This window comes from Pygoscelis adeliae, unplaced genomic scaffold (assembly GCF_000699105.1).
Source record: "Pygoscelis adeliae isolate BGI_AS28 unplaced genomic scaffold, ASM69910v1 Scaffold353, whole genome shotgun sequence".
Classification (NCBI taxonomy): Eukaryota; Metazoa; Chordata; class Aves; order Sphenisciformes; family Spheniscidae; genus Pygoscelis; species Pygoscelis adeliae.
The window spans coordinates 2273529-2287607 of NW_008824445.1; the positions used below are offsets into that span (position 1 = coordinate 2273529).

A 14079-nucleotide genomic window follows, 5' to 3' on the forward strand; every position below is an offset into this window, starting at 1 on the left:
TTTTGATTTATAGAAATGTTAAACTATATTTTGCTTTTCATTTAGATATTGTAGAAGGAATGGTGAACAAAGGAATTTACGTCACTGAAAAGAAAGGAGTTACCTTTCTCTTCTTTGGAAGCTATCAAAATTCTTGCATCAGTAATCCAGAAGTTTGTGGACCTGAAGGTTAGTAAATTCATTAATTACTATTTGCTTTTCTTTTGCTGTCAAATTATATAATTCAGTAATCATTGTTTCTTTCCTCATTGGAATGAACTCTCTAAAATTCCTGCTTGACATTATTCTGTATTGACTTTTAAAACAATTGAGTGTTGATTGCTGAAAATTTAGTCTTTTCTAACTGCAATTTAAATTAGAACTAATCACCAGCTACTCAGATCAATGATCCACAGTATAATTAATTCAAACAAAAACAGAAATAAGCTTACAGTGCCCAAAATCTTTCCTGTGGCACCAAGAGTAATTCCTACAAGAACTGCAGTATGATAAACAAAGACATTGTCCTACAGGTTTCAAAATCAGGAGGCTGTTTTTCAGCGTGGCCTCTTAGCAGGAGTGGGTTTTTTTTTAGATTCATCTTTGGATTTTTAAGTCCCCGGTGTCCTGGAATCCACTTGTCCTCGTAGGTGCTTAAATCTCTCCACTCCGTTTCTCTTCCCTTTCTTCTTCTTGGGCTGGGGTCACAAAATGACAGGTGTAATAGGGGGGCACAGATCTGACAGTGTGTTGATTACAGAAGATGATTAAAACTGTATGCGACCGCCAAACCAAACATACAACTAGTCACTAGCGTAAAACATTCACTAGAGATTTAAAATTCAGTAGAAATGGAAGGATCAATGGAAAACGGTGGCTTTCTATACATAAACTCCAGCAGTCCCTAAGCTTAAGCAGTATTGTTAACATTGAATTTTCTTGCTTTTATTGGTTTAGGCCATTCTTCAAACTGGTAACATTACTTGAAATAGGACTTTTTTTTTAGCTGCTATAGCAAGAGCTTTGTATTAACTTTTTAAGAAAGTGGGAGAAACTCAGAGAGCAGATGGTACGTGGCTATTACCTGAGAATATTAGAAAAAGTAATACAGTATGCCACTGTAGGCATATTTTCTGATACGTGCTGTATCTTTTCATATTTTTTTCATACCGCTGGGAAATAAAAATCATCAGTAAGTCATATTATTTCTACATCTATAGTATAACATAATAATCAGAATAAATTATTTTTATAGCAGCAGAGCACTCCCAGTATCTCACAAACAAGAACATTAAAAACATAAAACACTGAAATGTTCAGCAGATAAAATGTGAAGAGAAGAAATCATATAAACAACAAATACTAAATCACTGTAGCAGGTAAAAAAAAAAAGGAAAAAGGCAACACCCCTTTATCTAAAGAGAGTGTCTTTGTTTTTCTCCAAATCAAATAAAACCTGTGGCAATGACAAGATGTTATTTTATTCAAGCCTACTATTGCTTAAACATCCCTTGATGTTCGTTTGTTGCATTTGTGTGAAACTGGTGTTAAGCACACTTAAGCAGGGAATGCTTTCTGAAACGATCTTGGGATCTTTTCAGATGAAATATTGCAACCTATGAAACAAAAATCCCAATATTTTTTCCTAGCCTAAATTTAATAACACTTCAGAACTGTTGTTTTGACTTGAGAAAACAAATTCTTCTTGTTTTTAAAATGTTAAAACATTCTTCCCCTGCCTTCCTTCTTATTTTTTAAATACTGGTTTTCCGTGAGCAGTTTTGGGCTCATTAAAGTGGCATTTTCAGTCAAAAGAAACATTTGTGAAAGCTGCAAGAGCATGTTCTCGTAATCATTAGTTTGAACACAGTAGGGGAAGTTAGATTTAGTCAACGTATGTGAAACTGAAATAATAAAAAAAAAAATTAAAAAGCAGCCCTCTGCACAACATAGCATTTCATAAAGCTGTGTGTTTCTTGTGTGCCTTACTTCAGTTTTGATTTTTAGTTTCGGCGTTTCATGAACCAAAGTGCACATAAGGAGGATTTAGATCCACCGTTTTCTTGTGGCTGCAGGATGGTCAGTAGCTACAGGGTACTCCAATAGGCTAGACAGTCAAAGGTGGGGGAAACCGGCTCCGCTGCAGACATGCTGTATAACTTATGCTCCGTATACGTCATTTAAACTTCAGCTCTCAGCCTGTAAAGAAGGAATAATGGCACTTCCATACCTTCCAGGAGTGTGGTGAAGCGCTGGAAAAAGATTGCGAGGCACTTTGACAGAGGATTCGCATTAATAGCAGTAATAGATTAGTGTGGTCAGCTGTGGTGGCCCTTTCACCGGGGTGGTGAAGGATGGCGTGCAGATACAAGGGAAATGCATGGCTTTCTGGAAAGAGGGTTGGATCGGTGTTTCAACCTGTTGCTGGCGTGGTAAAGAAGCTGAAGGATGAACTCAGGCTTACCTGCTGATGGAGGTATTGCAACTTGCTTATAACAGACCTCAAATTCTTCAGTTGGGAGTTCACAGCATTCATAGCTTTAAACCCATATCCATCAAGATCTAGCAAACCGAGATTGATGGTGTTCATATACTGATTGATTTCTAGGAGGCCAACGATAATTGATTAGCATTTCCATGGTGGTTATTTTATGATGTATAAAGCATTTAGGGAATGGTGTGTAGATCATGTAAATTCATGGGTGCTGTCGTGAAGTTATACAGGAAGATCAGTTAGACAGGAAGATACTACATCGTTAAATTATTTATTCTACAATAATATAATTTTTAGCTTTTCTGCTAAGTTAATGTGACCAAAAAAAATAGGTGAAATATAAAAAAAGTATGTTCTTGGGGGGGAATATTTCTGATGTAGTGAGCTGTCTGAGGCTTTTCCATCTTTAATCATGAAATGATGAAACTTATTAAAAAAAAAAAAAGTCTGTGGTTTTAACAAGAAGTGTACATAATAGTTTGAGGGCTTCATTAACTTGTGCTGGGCTATCTGGTAGCAAATTGGCAAAGTTCGTACTGCCTGGGCAGCCTGCAGAACTGCTTACTATAAAATCATCCAGGCAGATATTTTGACTACATGTCGGAAGATTAAGGGAAGTGATTATTCCCTCTGTTCAGCGCTCATGAGAGCGTATCTGAAGTACTAGGTCCCATTTTTAGCCCCTGGTACAAAAGAGATGCTGACAAGCCAGCGAGGCCAGCAGATGACTTAGGGGGCTGGACAATGTGACATGGCAGGGGAGGCTGAGGCTTTTCCTTACACCATGAAGAAAAGGGAATGCTAAGGGCCGTCATCCACTACCTGATGGGTGGTTATGGAAGCAGATGGAGCTAAACAACCTTGGAGATGCACAATGAAGACATGACAGGCAACGCAGGCACGCTGTGGCACAGGAAATGCTGATTGGATCTAAGGAAAAAAGTTTCTTTGCGATGTGGGTGGCCAAGCATCAGGATGGTTTGCACAGAGAGGCTATGCAATCTGCATCTGTGGTGACACTGAAATCTCAGCTGACCTCTGAGCGACCAGATCTAGCTCTGAAATTGGCCCTGCTTTGAGCAGGCAGTTTAGACTAGGTGATCTTCAGGGTCGTTGCCAACTTAATTCATTATGATTCTTTGTGGCAAAACCTCTTCCACTTCTGTACTTCATAAACTTTTTCTCAACCTGCTCTGAACTCAGATTTTATTGTTAGCACTTTGTACTATAAATTCTGAGATGAACATTTTTAGGAGCTGTTTAGTCGAGCCATTCTCTTTGTAATTGTATTTGACTGCAGAACCTCTACAGCAGAGCCGCTATGAACTTCTGAAGTGCGAGGGAGGTTTGATTTGCTACTTGTGTTTCAGTCAAGCCTTTTGAGGTAACCTTTGTTAAAGAAACAAACCATCTTACAGAAATCATATTTCTTCACTAATGTGCAATCTGAAGAGCTCTTCAATTTTACAGTAGAATAGTAAAATTTACTGTGAATTGAACAGGATTATTTGTGGATAAAGTTAATCACACATGCACTTGCAGGATTGCACTTGCATTTTGGGAAGAATTCTTTGATTTTTTTGTGTAGGTGGGGACCTCAGCATTTTGACTGTGGCTCTGCATATGTTACTATCCCTTTCTTTTACATTGGTTCTTTGCTTTCAGCAATTATTGGAGCACTGAAGTGTGAAAACACAGGTAATAACATCCTTAGAAGAATTGAAGTGTAATTAGCAATGGATGCTACTCAGTAAGCATGGGCATGCTGGCAGCCAGTTAGCGCATCAGTAGCTCGGAAGCAGTCAATGTGCTATTTCTGGCCCTGCTGGCATTTGGTGAACATCAAAAACCGATGTAGATGCTGGCTGGAGGATATGGAGATATGAGAGCAACTTGTGTTTTGAAATAAGCAAAGATCACGGGAGGAAAAGGGGATCATCACAGGAAGGTGAGAAGGGTAAGGACACTGGAGAGATAAGGCAAAGGGAATGGAAGCATAAATCTGTAAGAAAAAAACCTTCATTACTTTTGGTGCTCAAAGAACTTTAGTTTTAACTGATAAAAGCTACTCGGGAAGCAATGATTACTACTGTGTCCTGGCTATGTGCATGTGATGCGAAACCAAGGAAGATATGTTTATTTGGTTTAAGCTGTTGGAGCATTGTTGATTTTAAAAATGCTGTCCTTGTTTATGCTAGCAGATGATCTGTTCTCAAAAGCATCTCCACTCTCTGTATTCTGCAGTATTGGAAACTTTTAATTCCACTTGGGTTTTTTTCATTAAAATCTCCTCTCACTTGCTTTCATCAGGAGTCACATTTTCCTTTTTCTGGAAGACTCAAGATCAGCAGGCTAAGTTTCTCCCTGCCTCTGGTGGACAAGTAATTTCCAGCGGTTTCAAAATCTGCTCAAATGAAGGTGAAGGCTCAGTGGAATTTTACACCCGTGGGAATGCAATGATGAAGTGGAAAGCAAGCTTTAGTCCGCCAGGTAAAGTTTAAAATGTTCTTTTTTATTAATTTCTTTGTTATATTTTATTTTATTCTTGCAGAGAGATGTAGTGGTAAGAGTACAACTTCAGGGAAGAGAAGTGGATACATAAAAATAGCTACAGAGCTCTGTGCTCAAGAATTCTTTTGATGGAGGAAGAGAGAGATAAAGTATGAACTGAAAAACCAGTGATATTGTATTATAGAACATTTGCCATTCAGTAACAGTCCTCGGACCCAACTTCCAGTTGTTTCTGAAGTGGAATTCTTATTGACATCAATAAATTAATGAGTGCTTGGACGGAAACATGAGTGAAGAATGCAGGTTAATCCCCGACAGTTCTCAGTATATTCTAAAACTGGATACGTGTGCTGTCCTCTACTGCCTCCTAAATTAAGACTTTATTTGGTAACTGTCTAACTGGGTGTTTAGCGCTTTGGTCATTTTGCTATCTGTCGAGTGTCAAGTTTTTTATGCCAGTAGTATTAATATATTAAATTAATATATTAATTTATGTAGTATTAATAAATGTTTTGGTATATCACATATCTTACTGCTTCTATCTAAACTGTGTATTGTTGGGGAGCGGTATTACCTAGTGACTGGAACAAATTCTGGTCCTCTAGTAATGCCAATGACAGTCATGAAATCTTTTCTTGCCTTAATTTGACTACCTGTACATTCGTAAAATAGGACTTTCTCACTTCGTAGTAGCAGAGCTTGATAAAGCTTAATAAATCCATTTAGAAATCTTATTTTAAGAGAAAAGCTGCTAAATGGTAAGAATAATTCACGCATTCGTGGATTATCCAATCCAAGTGAAAATTAATATTCTGTTTTCAGCCTCTCAAGTATAACAAAGGAACTGTGGCAACTTTTAATTAGTCTATTTACTTGTTCTCCAGTTCTTGCAGTCTTTATGCAGTTCTTGCTGGACTGGATTTTGAGACAGTATTGAAGAGACTTCAAGTCTTGGCCAATAATACTTAGCAAGTGTAATTTATGAAACTGCAGTGAGCCCAAGTAAGTTCAGACAAAAGCGAACAGGCATTCTGCCAAAGTATGGGCTTCCCCATGAGTATAAAGATTAATATACATGACATCAGCATTCCATAATTCACTCTTAGCGCTTCCTATACAGCTCTATAGCATTGCACAAGTCAGCAAAAACTTACTGAACAGGAAAGGCTCTAAATGGAATTGATTCATGGATTTTGCGGTGACTTTTAATGTTTTGCAGGTCCTTATTGGACTCATATTCTCTTTACTTGGAAATCAAGAGAAGGACTGAAAGTCTACGTCAACGGAACTCTGAACACAACTGATCCAGATGGGAAAGTTTTCTATGATTACGGAGATCCCAGTGCAAATCTACTGACTGGGACAGAGGAGGATCAAACTAAGCGCTATGTGAATGGGGCATTTGATGAATTCATTATATGGGAAAGGGCACTCACCCCCAATGAAATTGAGCAGTACTTTACAGCTGCTATTGGTGAGTATATGCACTGTTGTCATAATTCATCTTCTCTAAAGATGCTGACTTTAAAAATGTTTAGTGTGTAGGATTTGTGTTCATTTTACATCTTTCAGCTATTGACTGTAATTTTTAGAGGCAGAAGAAGTCAGGTATGAATGTCACCGAGACACACAGCTGTCTTTGGATGCGCAGCCTTTTTATCCTGGGTTCTAGCTCCTTAAAAATGTCATAAAAAATTACCAAGACCTGAAGTATCCAGCCATTGTTAGATCCCCTATGATCAAAAGAAGAGGAGCGATAATTAGTCTTGAAGCAGAACAGTATTAGGAAAGACTGACTCCGGATTTCTAACTTCCACTCTGGTTGTTGTGTAACTTAGAGCCAAGTCACTCAGTGTATTCCAGCAGATGTGGATAATAATGGTTATCTCTTCAGTTCCTGGAATGATAAAGACTTATTAACTCATGTATGCTTGTGAACTAAAAAGAAACATACCAGCTGAAATGTAATATAAAAGGCAAAGAATCAGGATTAGAACAAAGACTTGGAAGACTGGCCAGTAAACCCTGTCAGCTGTTTTATGGATCTGTAAAACAAACTTTTCACTACAAGAAAGGCTGTTGCTCTTAAGTGCTTGTGTGTGAGTAGCAATTAGAAAACATCAATTTTGGGAACAAAGCTATGGGGCATCTGGAACGTTTGGCTTCACTGGCAGTTTCCCTGCTTTCATTTATTCTTACTAGGTTACTGAGAGCTAAAGCAGTTACACCCATAACTCTTGTGCTTTTAAACCCATGGGAACCATTGTCACAACGGAAATTCTTTGAATAACACAATTTCTGATGTGTGCCTGGAAATGAGAATGTACGTGTTTGTGACTTCCAGGTTTGATTATAGCAATCAAATATATACAAAATATGTTTTCTCAAAAAAAGAAAATATAAACTAGTTTATGTAGAGTTGAAGTCACTGAAAAAGAAAACCCTCCATCTGGTATATAATGAAGCAATCTATTTGCTTTGCCACATAAATAATAGCAATTGCACTCAAGTTTTTTATTTTAAAACCTTTTTTATTTTAAAAAGTGATTCCTATGAAAGTCTCCAAAAATTCTGATTGGGAGAATATTCATTTGATACAGGAAATACTTTTAAAAACTTAAAAAAAAAAAAAAGTTTTAACAACTTTATAATGTTCTGGTCATGTTGGAAAAAATGCTTCTGTATTTGGCCGTTGTATCTTTCACAACAATCTGGGGTTACTATAACACTACCCAACTCAAAGCTACCGTAAATCACATTCTTTGATTTAGTGTAACTCAAGAAGAACGTTATGTTGCTAAACTCAGGAGCAGTAGATTTTCAAATTGACCTGATCCATCTATATGTGTGCCCCGTTTCACTGTCAGAGAAGTATGACTTATATAAATACAAAGAGAACTCTTTTTTTAACCCCTTGAATTCTTGTGAACTCATGGCAACCATCCTCTGAAGCCCTCCACCCTCCCATCTTCACTCTAACAAATAATCAAGGCATCATGGAAAGCTTTTTCCACGAATGCAAACCCTGTTCAGGACTTAAGTTTCTACTTCTTCCCTCTGTACTTTGGTTTGGAAAGAGTCTTACCGGGGCTCAAAGTATCTGGTTGCTGGACATTAACACTTGTAGCTAGCTTTTGAAATACTGCAGAAAGAGTTGGTCCCTCGGATTCTGCTAAAATCTAAATTTTGGAAGAGTTGTACAGAATTTTGCCCGTATCCTACCTTTCAATCCCTGCTGATTTTTAGAAGGCTGTATAGCAAACTCCCTGATTTTGACATTGAGGTGTTCATGCTGTGAGCTTTTGTGAGTCTACTGCAATTTGCATGACATTAGGTGTTCACAGGTTGTCAGGGTCATCTGGAACTATCCATTTTCTGTAAAAACTAAATTTCTAGACTCTTAATTGAAAGTGAAACTTGATGTGTATTTTCTAGTGGCTTAGGAATTAAAATGTAAAGGGGTGCCAGGTATATATATATTTTTTTTTGTAAGTGTGAAGAATTTCAGGCCAATATTATTTTAAAGTGCTGAGGTGATTTGGAGCACTTGAGAAATGTGGAGTATTGAATTTTTTGCTTTTCCCTTCAAACTAGTGGACCGATCAGATTTTATAAAATTTCCAATTTGATGGATGAAGTTAGAACATTCTCAGAGGAAGCAATGGATATTACAATACTAATCAACATAGTGTAAACAAAAGTTATTCTTGGTATCTATTTATTGACTTTGGAGGACTTAAAGCAGGGTTGAAGCTGGGCTAATGTGGTTTGACATAAGAAACTTAATAGGACAGCCTGTTTTTTAATGGAATGAATAATCACGTTCCTTTTGGATCCATGAGAAAAATGTGTCCTATATATGCAACTACTGTTTGATTTTGCTTGAAATACCACACATATAAATTCTTGGTACGACGTAGATTAGAAGAAAATTTTATTTCTCTATCACAAATGACCAATAAATCCCTTTGCACAGAAAGGAATCAATATTTTTAAAATGGAGCAACTGGAAACCGTCCAAAATTAAGTTTCTTCTTTCTGTCTCAACAAATCATTTATGACATGCTCATATGGTAATTTTCAGTGGATATAGTGCTAGTGGGTGACATTTATTAGTAAAGCCTGTCTGACTAATAGCAACCTCACTGTTGCTTAAAATCAACTTACAAACACCTAATAGAGACATTATCTATAATATGCTGAAACTACTAATGAAGGTTGTTTTGACTCCTTGACCCCTGTTATTTGTTTTATGCAAAACTAGCATGCCCCAAAAGCTTTAGTATACCACCATTTCAACCAATGTTCTTTTATTTGAGGGTGCCTTAGTTTTGCTGCAAGCAACGGAAGAATTTCTGTTGGCTTTGAATATTTCTTACAGATTTTTTTCAATGTGGAAAAGTCTTTCTGAACTTGCCTTCACGGGTGTGATTTTATTTGGCACTCAAGCAATTTAGACTCAAGATGTAAGTAAACATTAGCATTTGAAGATCATAGCTGAGACTTGAGTCTCATTTTTTCCGGTGTCTGTATGTTCCCAGTCCCAGTTTATCACATATACAGAAAAACAGCAAGGTCGTATATGAAATTGTCAAAGTGCCTATAGATTATTATTTATTTCTGATAAGACTTTTTTTTGTTTTTAATTTTCCCTAAATACTTTGCATAAATGTTGGGGGAAGAGCCAGAGAAGGAAGATGGATGCCAATGCTTTAATTGTACAGTTGCCCTCTTTTTATTGAGATATAACACTTGAAATTTCCTGTTTGCAAACAAAGGTTTAATTTTAAGTGTTTAAGACTTAGACAAAATGGCAAGGCTCATCTATATAAAAATGATGAAATAAAATTGATGAGATAATCAGTAAATGACATGCTTTAAACAAGCCTGTGTAGCTACACTGCTGCAAATAAGTGAAATGCGCAGAACAGCAAATATGTTACTTTCCGTTAGAACTGATTCAACCTGCAGTGGGAATATCAGAGTTGTTAACGCTCATTCGTGTATGTATTTTCCCCAGGTGTGCAAGTTTTGCTTTCTTCAACGCTTCCATGGTCTGTGATGACAACCACTACAAAACCTGTGGTAGGACAGTCCTCCTTAACTCTTTTCTGTAATGTCAGAATGTCCATATATTACAGAGTTACAGACCCTCCTCGCTTCACAGTTTTCGTTGATGGCACTTAGTACCCCAATTATAAACATTTTCCGATATGCATAGGGAGAATTTTTAGCCACTATGGGAAGATGGGAGTACTACAGAAGTCTTAATGTAGGACAGATAAAGGAAATTAATTGTTACATAAAAATATTTTCTATATTAAAAAAAGGAAAAAATGTAGAAACTTCTGAAATATTTCAATGAACTTCGAAGATATAGGACATGCAAAAACATTTTGCTAATTTTTCCTCTTATTTCCTTTAAAATTAGAAAAAATTCCCACCTCAATAACAAAACTAGTTTTCATGTGTTTAGAAAATGCTTAATGAAAAAGATTTAAATAAAATTAATTTTTCATATGCAGAACACGTACGATTAGCTGTAATCAGCTGACATGCAATTAGCTGTTGCAGTGTATTTTCCCTTTCTTGCTCTCTGCAGTGTCAAAGTTCTATTAGTTTTCTTCTTGTTCACAGGGGCTTTCAGGAAACCATGGCAGATAGGGCCCGAATTGCTAATGGAAAAATGAAGCTGTGCCTGTATGTTCTGTTTATCCCATCCGTCTGTCGGTGCGCTTTCCTTTTCCCTTGGCTTATGTGCAACCACGGGAGTCTGCTGTGCCTCAATCTCCCTTTTGGGCTGAAACAATAAAAAATGACTTCCGTACGGAATAATTTCCGATGAGTTCTCTCTCTCTCCTGTAGCTCTCTACAAACGCCTATCGTCCCATCATAACTAGTCTGACCGAGGAGAGAGGGAACTTCCGCTCCCCCGACACCATGCTGGGTTACCTGGAGAACGTGTCCTTCAGCTTGCCCAACAAATCCTTGTCAGAAAATACTGCTCTAAGCCTGACAGAGGTAAGCGTCTTTCACATCTCTGTGCGGAGCCAGATGACCCTGAAATTTCTCCAGAAGCTGGAATTTCGAATGCAGCTTTGAAAGTTTTTGCTAATTGCAGAAAATACACATGAAAAAAGCAGTACCTATTTGAGGGAGCAGCAGAAGGTGAGCTTCAACCAGACAAAACAGCTTAAAGCTCTCATTAGTTCTTGGGGATATTATTTAATGCATAAATTATAACTACCTGGAACCGTGACCACGCATCAAAAATAATTATTTAGTTGAGCAGGAAACAGAGGAGGAAAAAAGAATTTGTTAATTTTTTTTCAGCTGCGAGTGTATCCAATGAAGAATATGTAAGTCTGGAAAAAAATTCGGCGTTTCTCTGCACGGCCCAGCTGACCCAAAGTGCAGCAGAGTTTGACAGTCATCTGTGAGGTGCAGGACATAAAGACACTGTCATCAGAGTAGCGACAGCAGCAAAATGGAGGCACGCGTGCCATGCGTGCGCTAACAGCAAACTAACTTGGATGCAGGGAGCACTATAGTTTTGTGTCTGTATCAGTCTGGCCCCAGGTCGCTGCCCAAGTATAGACTTCTAACTTATCATCTTTGAGACTCACACCTGCACGAGGGGGTTAAAAAGTTATCAATTACTGCTGTCGGCCCAACCTTCTGTTAGCATTTGCTGCTCCTGTAGCAAGCAGAGGGCAAGCTGGGCCTCTCCTCCGGCTTCTCTTTCGCGAGGTCATGCGTGATTCTTGCCGGCCTCTGCCATGGCGGAGGCACGCGCCTGCTCTGCCGGCCCCGCGTTGGAGGCGGAAAGCTGCGGGCGAGGGCCTGCTCGTGATGGCGGCGTCCCTAGCTTTTGGGAGGTAATGGCTTTATCTTGCACCGGGTTCCAATCACAGCTGGGACTCCTGGGTAGGCGTATCGCAAATCTCCACTGAAGCTGGTTCACGGAAAGATCAGGTCCCAAGCTTAACTGAGTAATTTATTTTTGTTTAAGCTAATCCACAAAGGGGGGGGGAAAGGGGGGGGGGGGGGGGGGGGGGGTGAGGACGAGGGGTCACGTTCTGCTAATGTAAAGTTAGCCTTCTGTAAAACGATGGGCCTCTAATTCCCTGATTTCAGCAGGCTGGAAAGCTATTATTACAGTAACCAGCTCTGGCCTCACTAGTGATTGTTCCTTTAAGCCTGTGGGTAATACCAGGGTGACAAGGATTATTTACTCAGGCAAACAAGATAAATAAATGCTTCTGAAAACTACATGGACAGCAATTGATAGTTTGTGTTAAAAGCTTAGCATTTGCAAACTGTAACGCTTGGATTTCATGGATCACAGTTTATTAAGTAGCAAAAACCCTTCTAAAAAGCTCTAATACATTATTTCCTTTGTTTTGCTGAAAATTTTGTGTAGGCTCTAAATCGAAAATGGAACACCATCCTGCCAGATATCGTACCTGTTTCCCACATCATTTCAGTTGCCGTTTGGTTGCTCATTCGTGCTATCTGATGCTGCTTTGTGTGCCATGAAAGTGATTTGCAGACAGAAATGTGGGACATGATTATCTTTAGCAAAGCTATTTTGGGAAGTAAACACAAGAGAGTCCTGATCATACATACAGACTCTGTCATTTGTCTGATTGATGGTCAGGCTTTGTATTGTCTGCAGCTAATTCCCTGAAAGACAGGCACTGAGCATGCATGCTATTTTCTGTAAAGTTATCTCTGTCCTGATTGTCATATGCCTCACAGCACAAGAAAATTTGATTTAAGTGATATGCACTAAACTTTCTGATTACTGGCACACATTTATAATGCATTGCGTCTGATAAATCTGACTTGTGTTTTCTGTTATAATGCTGCTCTGCTCAGAAGCTACAGCATTGCTGCTCTTCTTCACTTTCCTAACACATCCTTTTGGGAGTAATTCTGGAGTGATGCTGTGACCTGAAAAGCGAGACTCGCTGAATGCTCTGGGCAATTTGAGCTGGGTCCTGGGTTTAGGATAACTTCTGTGCATGCCAGGTAGCATTCTGTACCGAATGCTTGAGAGAGGCTGCAAGGTTTGTGCTGCCCAAAAGTAAGCTCGTATAGCAAAGCACTGGTACTGCCCTATGTATTATGGCTTGTAAAATTATGCTCAGAAAAGTCTTGCAGCTTTCTTCCACATTTCTCAGTGGAACTTTTCTATATTCTTTTGATGCTTTTAAGACATTGTAACAGAGAAGTTTAAGCAGGAGATGCGGGTTTTTTCTTGTAACTTTCTGCGCTCCCTTTTATCCTGCTTCTATTTGTCTTCATCAGCAAGACTCCTTAGGGCAGGGACGGTATCATGCTGAGCACTTGAACAATGCCCATCATGATGGATCTTCACCTCAAAAACAACCTTAAAGTACAGATAATAAATTGTACGAGTAACGGGACCCAGATATTTACCCAGTGCTGTTGAAATAGCTAGTCATCTAAGACTAAAAGAGGTATTAATGTCATATAAGTTTAGATAAAATGGGAGCATAAGTTCACTTTAGAGTTAGTTCCAGTGTTGTCACCTCAGCTGTAGTATAATGATTGCACTTGGGGAGTTTCACAGTGGTGTTACTTTTAATAAATAAACTATTACTTTAAAATGTCACCCAGCAGAACATGATGAGAGTGCTGGCAGGTAGAGATGAATCTGTGACTTGAATGAAAATGGGCTTGTCATCTTAAAATAAACCTAAGAAAATCCTAGCAGAGATCTGCCTTGGATCCTTATCAGGAGATGTAGCTGACTAATAAATAATCAAATAATATAGTTTTATTTACCTTTTAGGCATTTTTAAAAGCTGTTGAAGACTTTCTGTTATTGCCCAACTGGATTGATGTACCAGAGGTAAGACAAACGGGCTTAGATTTGTAGGTTACTTCAGTTGCATAATTTCACATGGATAGTAATGAAACTGGTTGCCTCTGTTATTCTTCTTGTTAGGACTTTTTGGCAGTATAACTTATTTATTTTCTCATACGTCACTTTCATATTTGCAGTAAAGAGCCACAGACAAAACAATTATGTAATTTTCTTTTATAATGTGTTTTTGAGGGTTAAA

The 14079-nt window shown here is 38.3% G+C and overlaps 1 protein-coding gene across 1 annotated transcript in view; it reads left to right on the top strand.

Moving 5' to 3' along the window:
* Nucleotides 1-14079, top strand: part of GPR133 (G protein-coupled receptor 133) — a 159651-nt gene that overhangs the window by 10689 nt on the left and 134883 nt on the right. Inside the window, exons 4-9 of the mRNA XM_009320954.1 lie at nt 46-168; nt 4784-4963; nt 6204-6458; nt 10005-10069; nt 10850-11005; nt 13806-13865. Of these exons, the coding sequence (XP_009319229.1) occupies nt 46-168; nt 4784-4963; nt 6204-6458; nt 10005-10069; nt 10850-11005; nt 13806-13865 (839 nt within the window). The remainder of the gene's footprint in view (nt 1-45; nt 169-4783; nt 4964-6203; nt 6459-10004; nt 10070-10849; nt 11006-13805; nt 13866-14079) is intronic.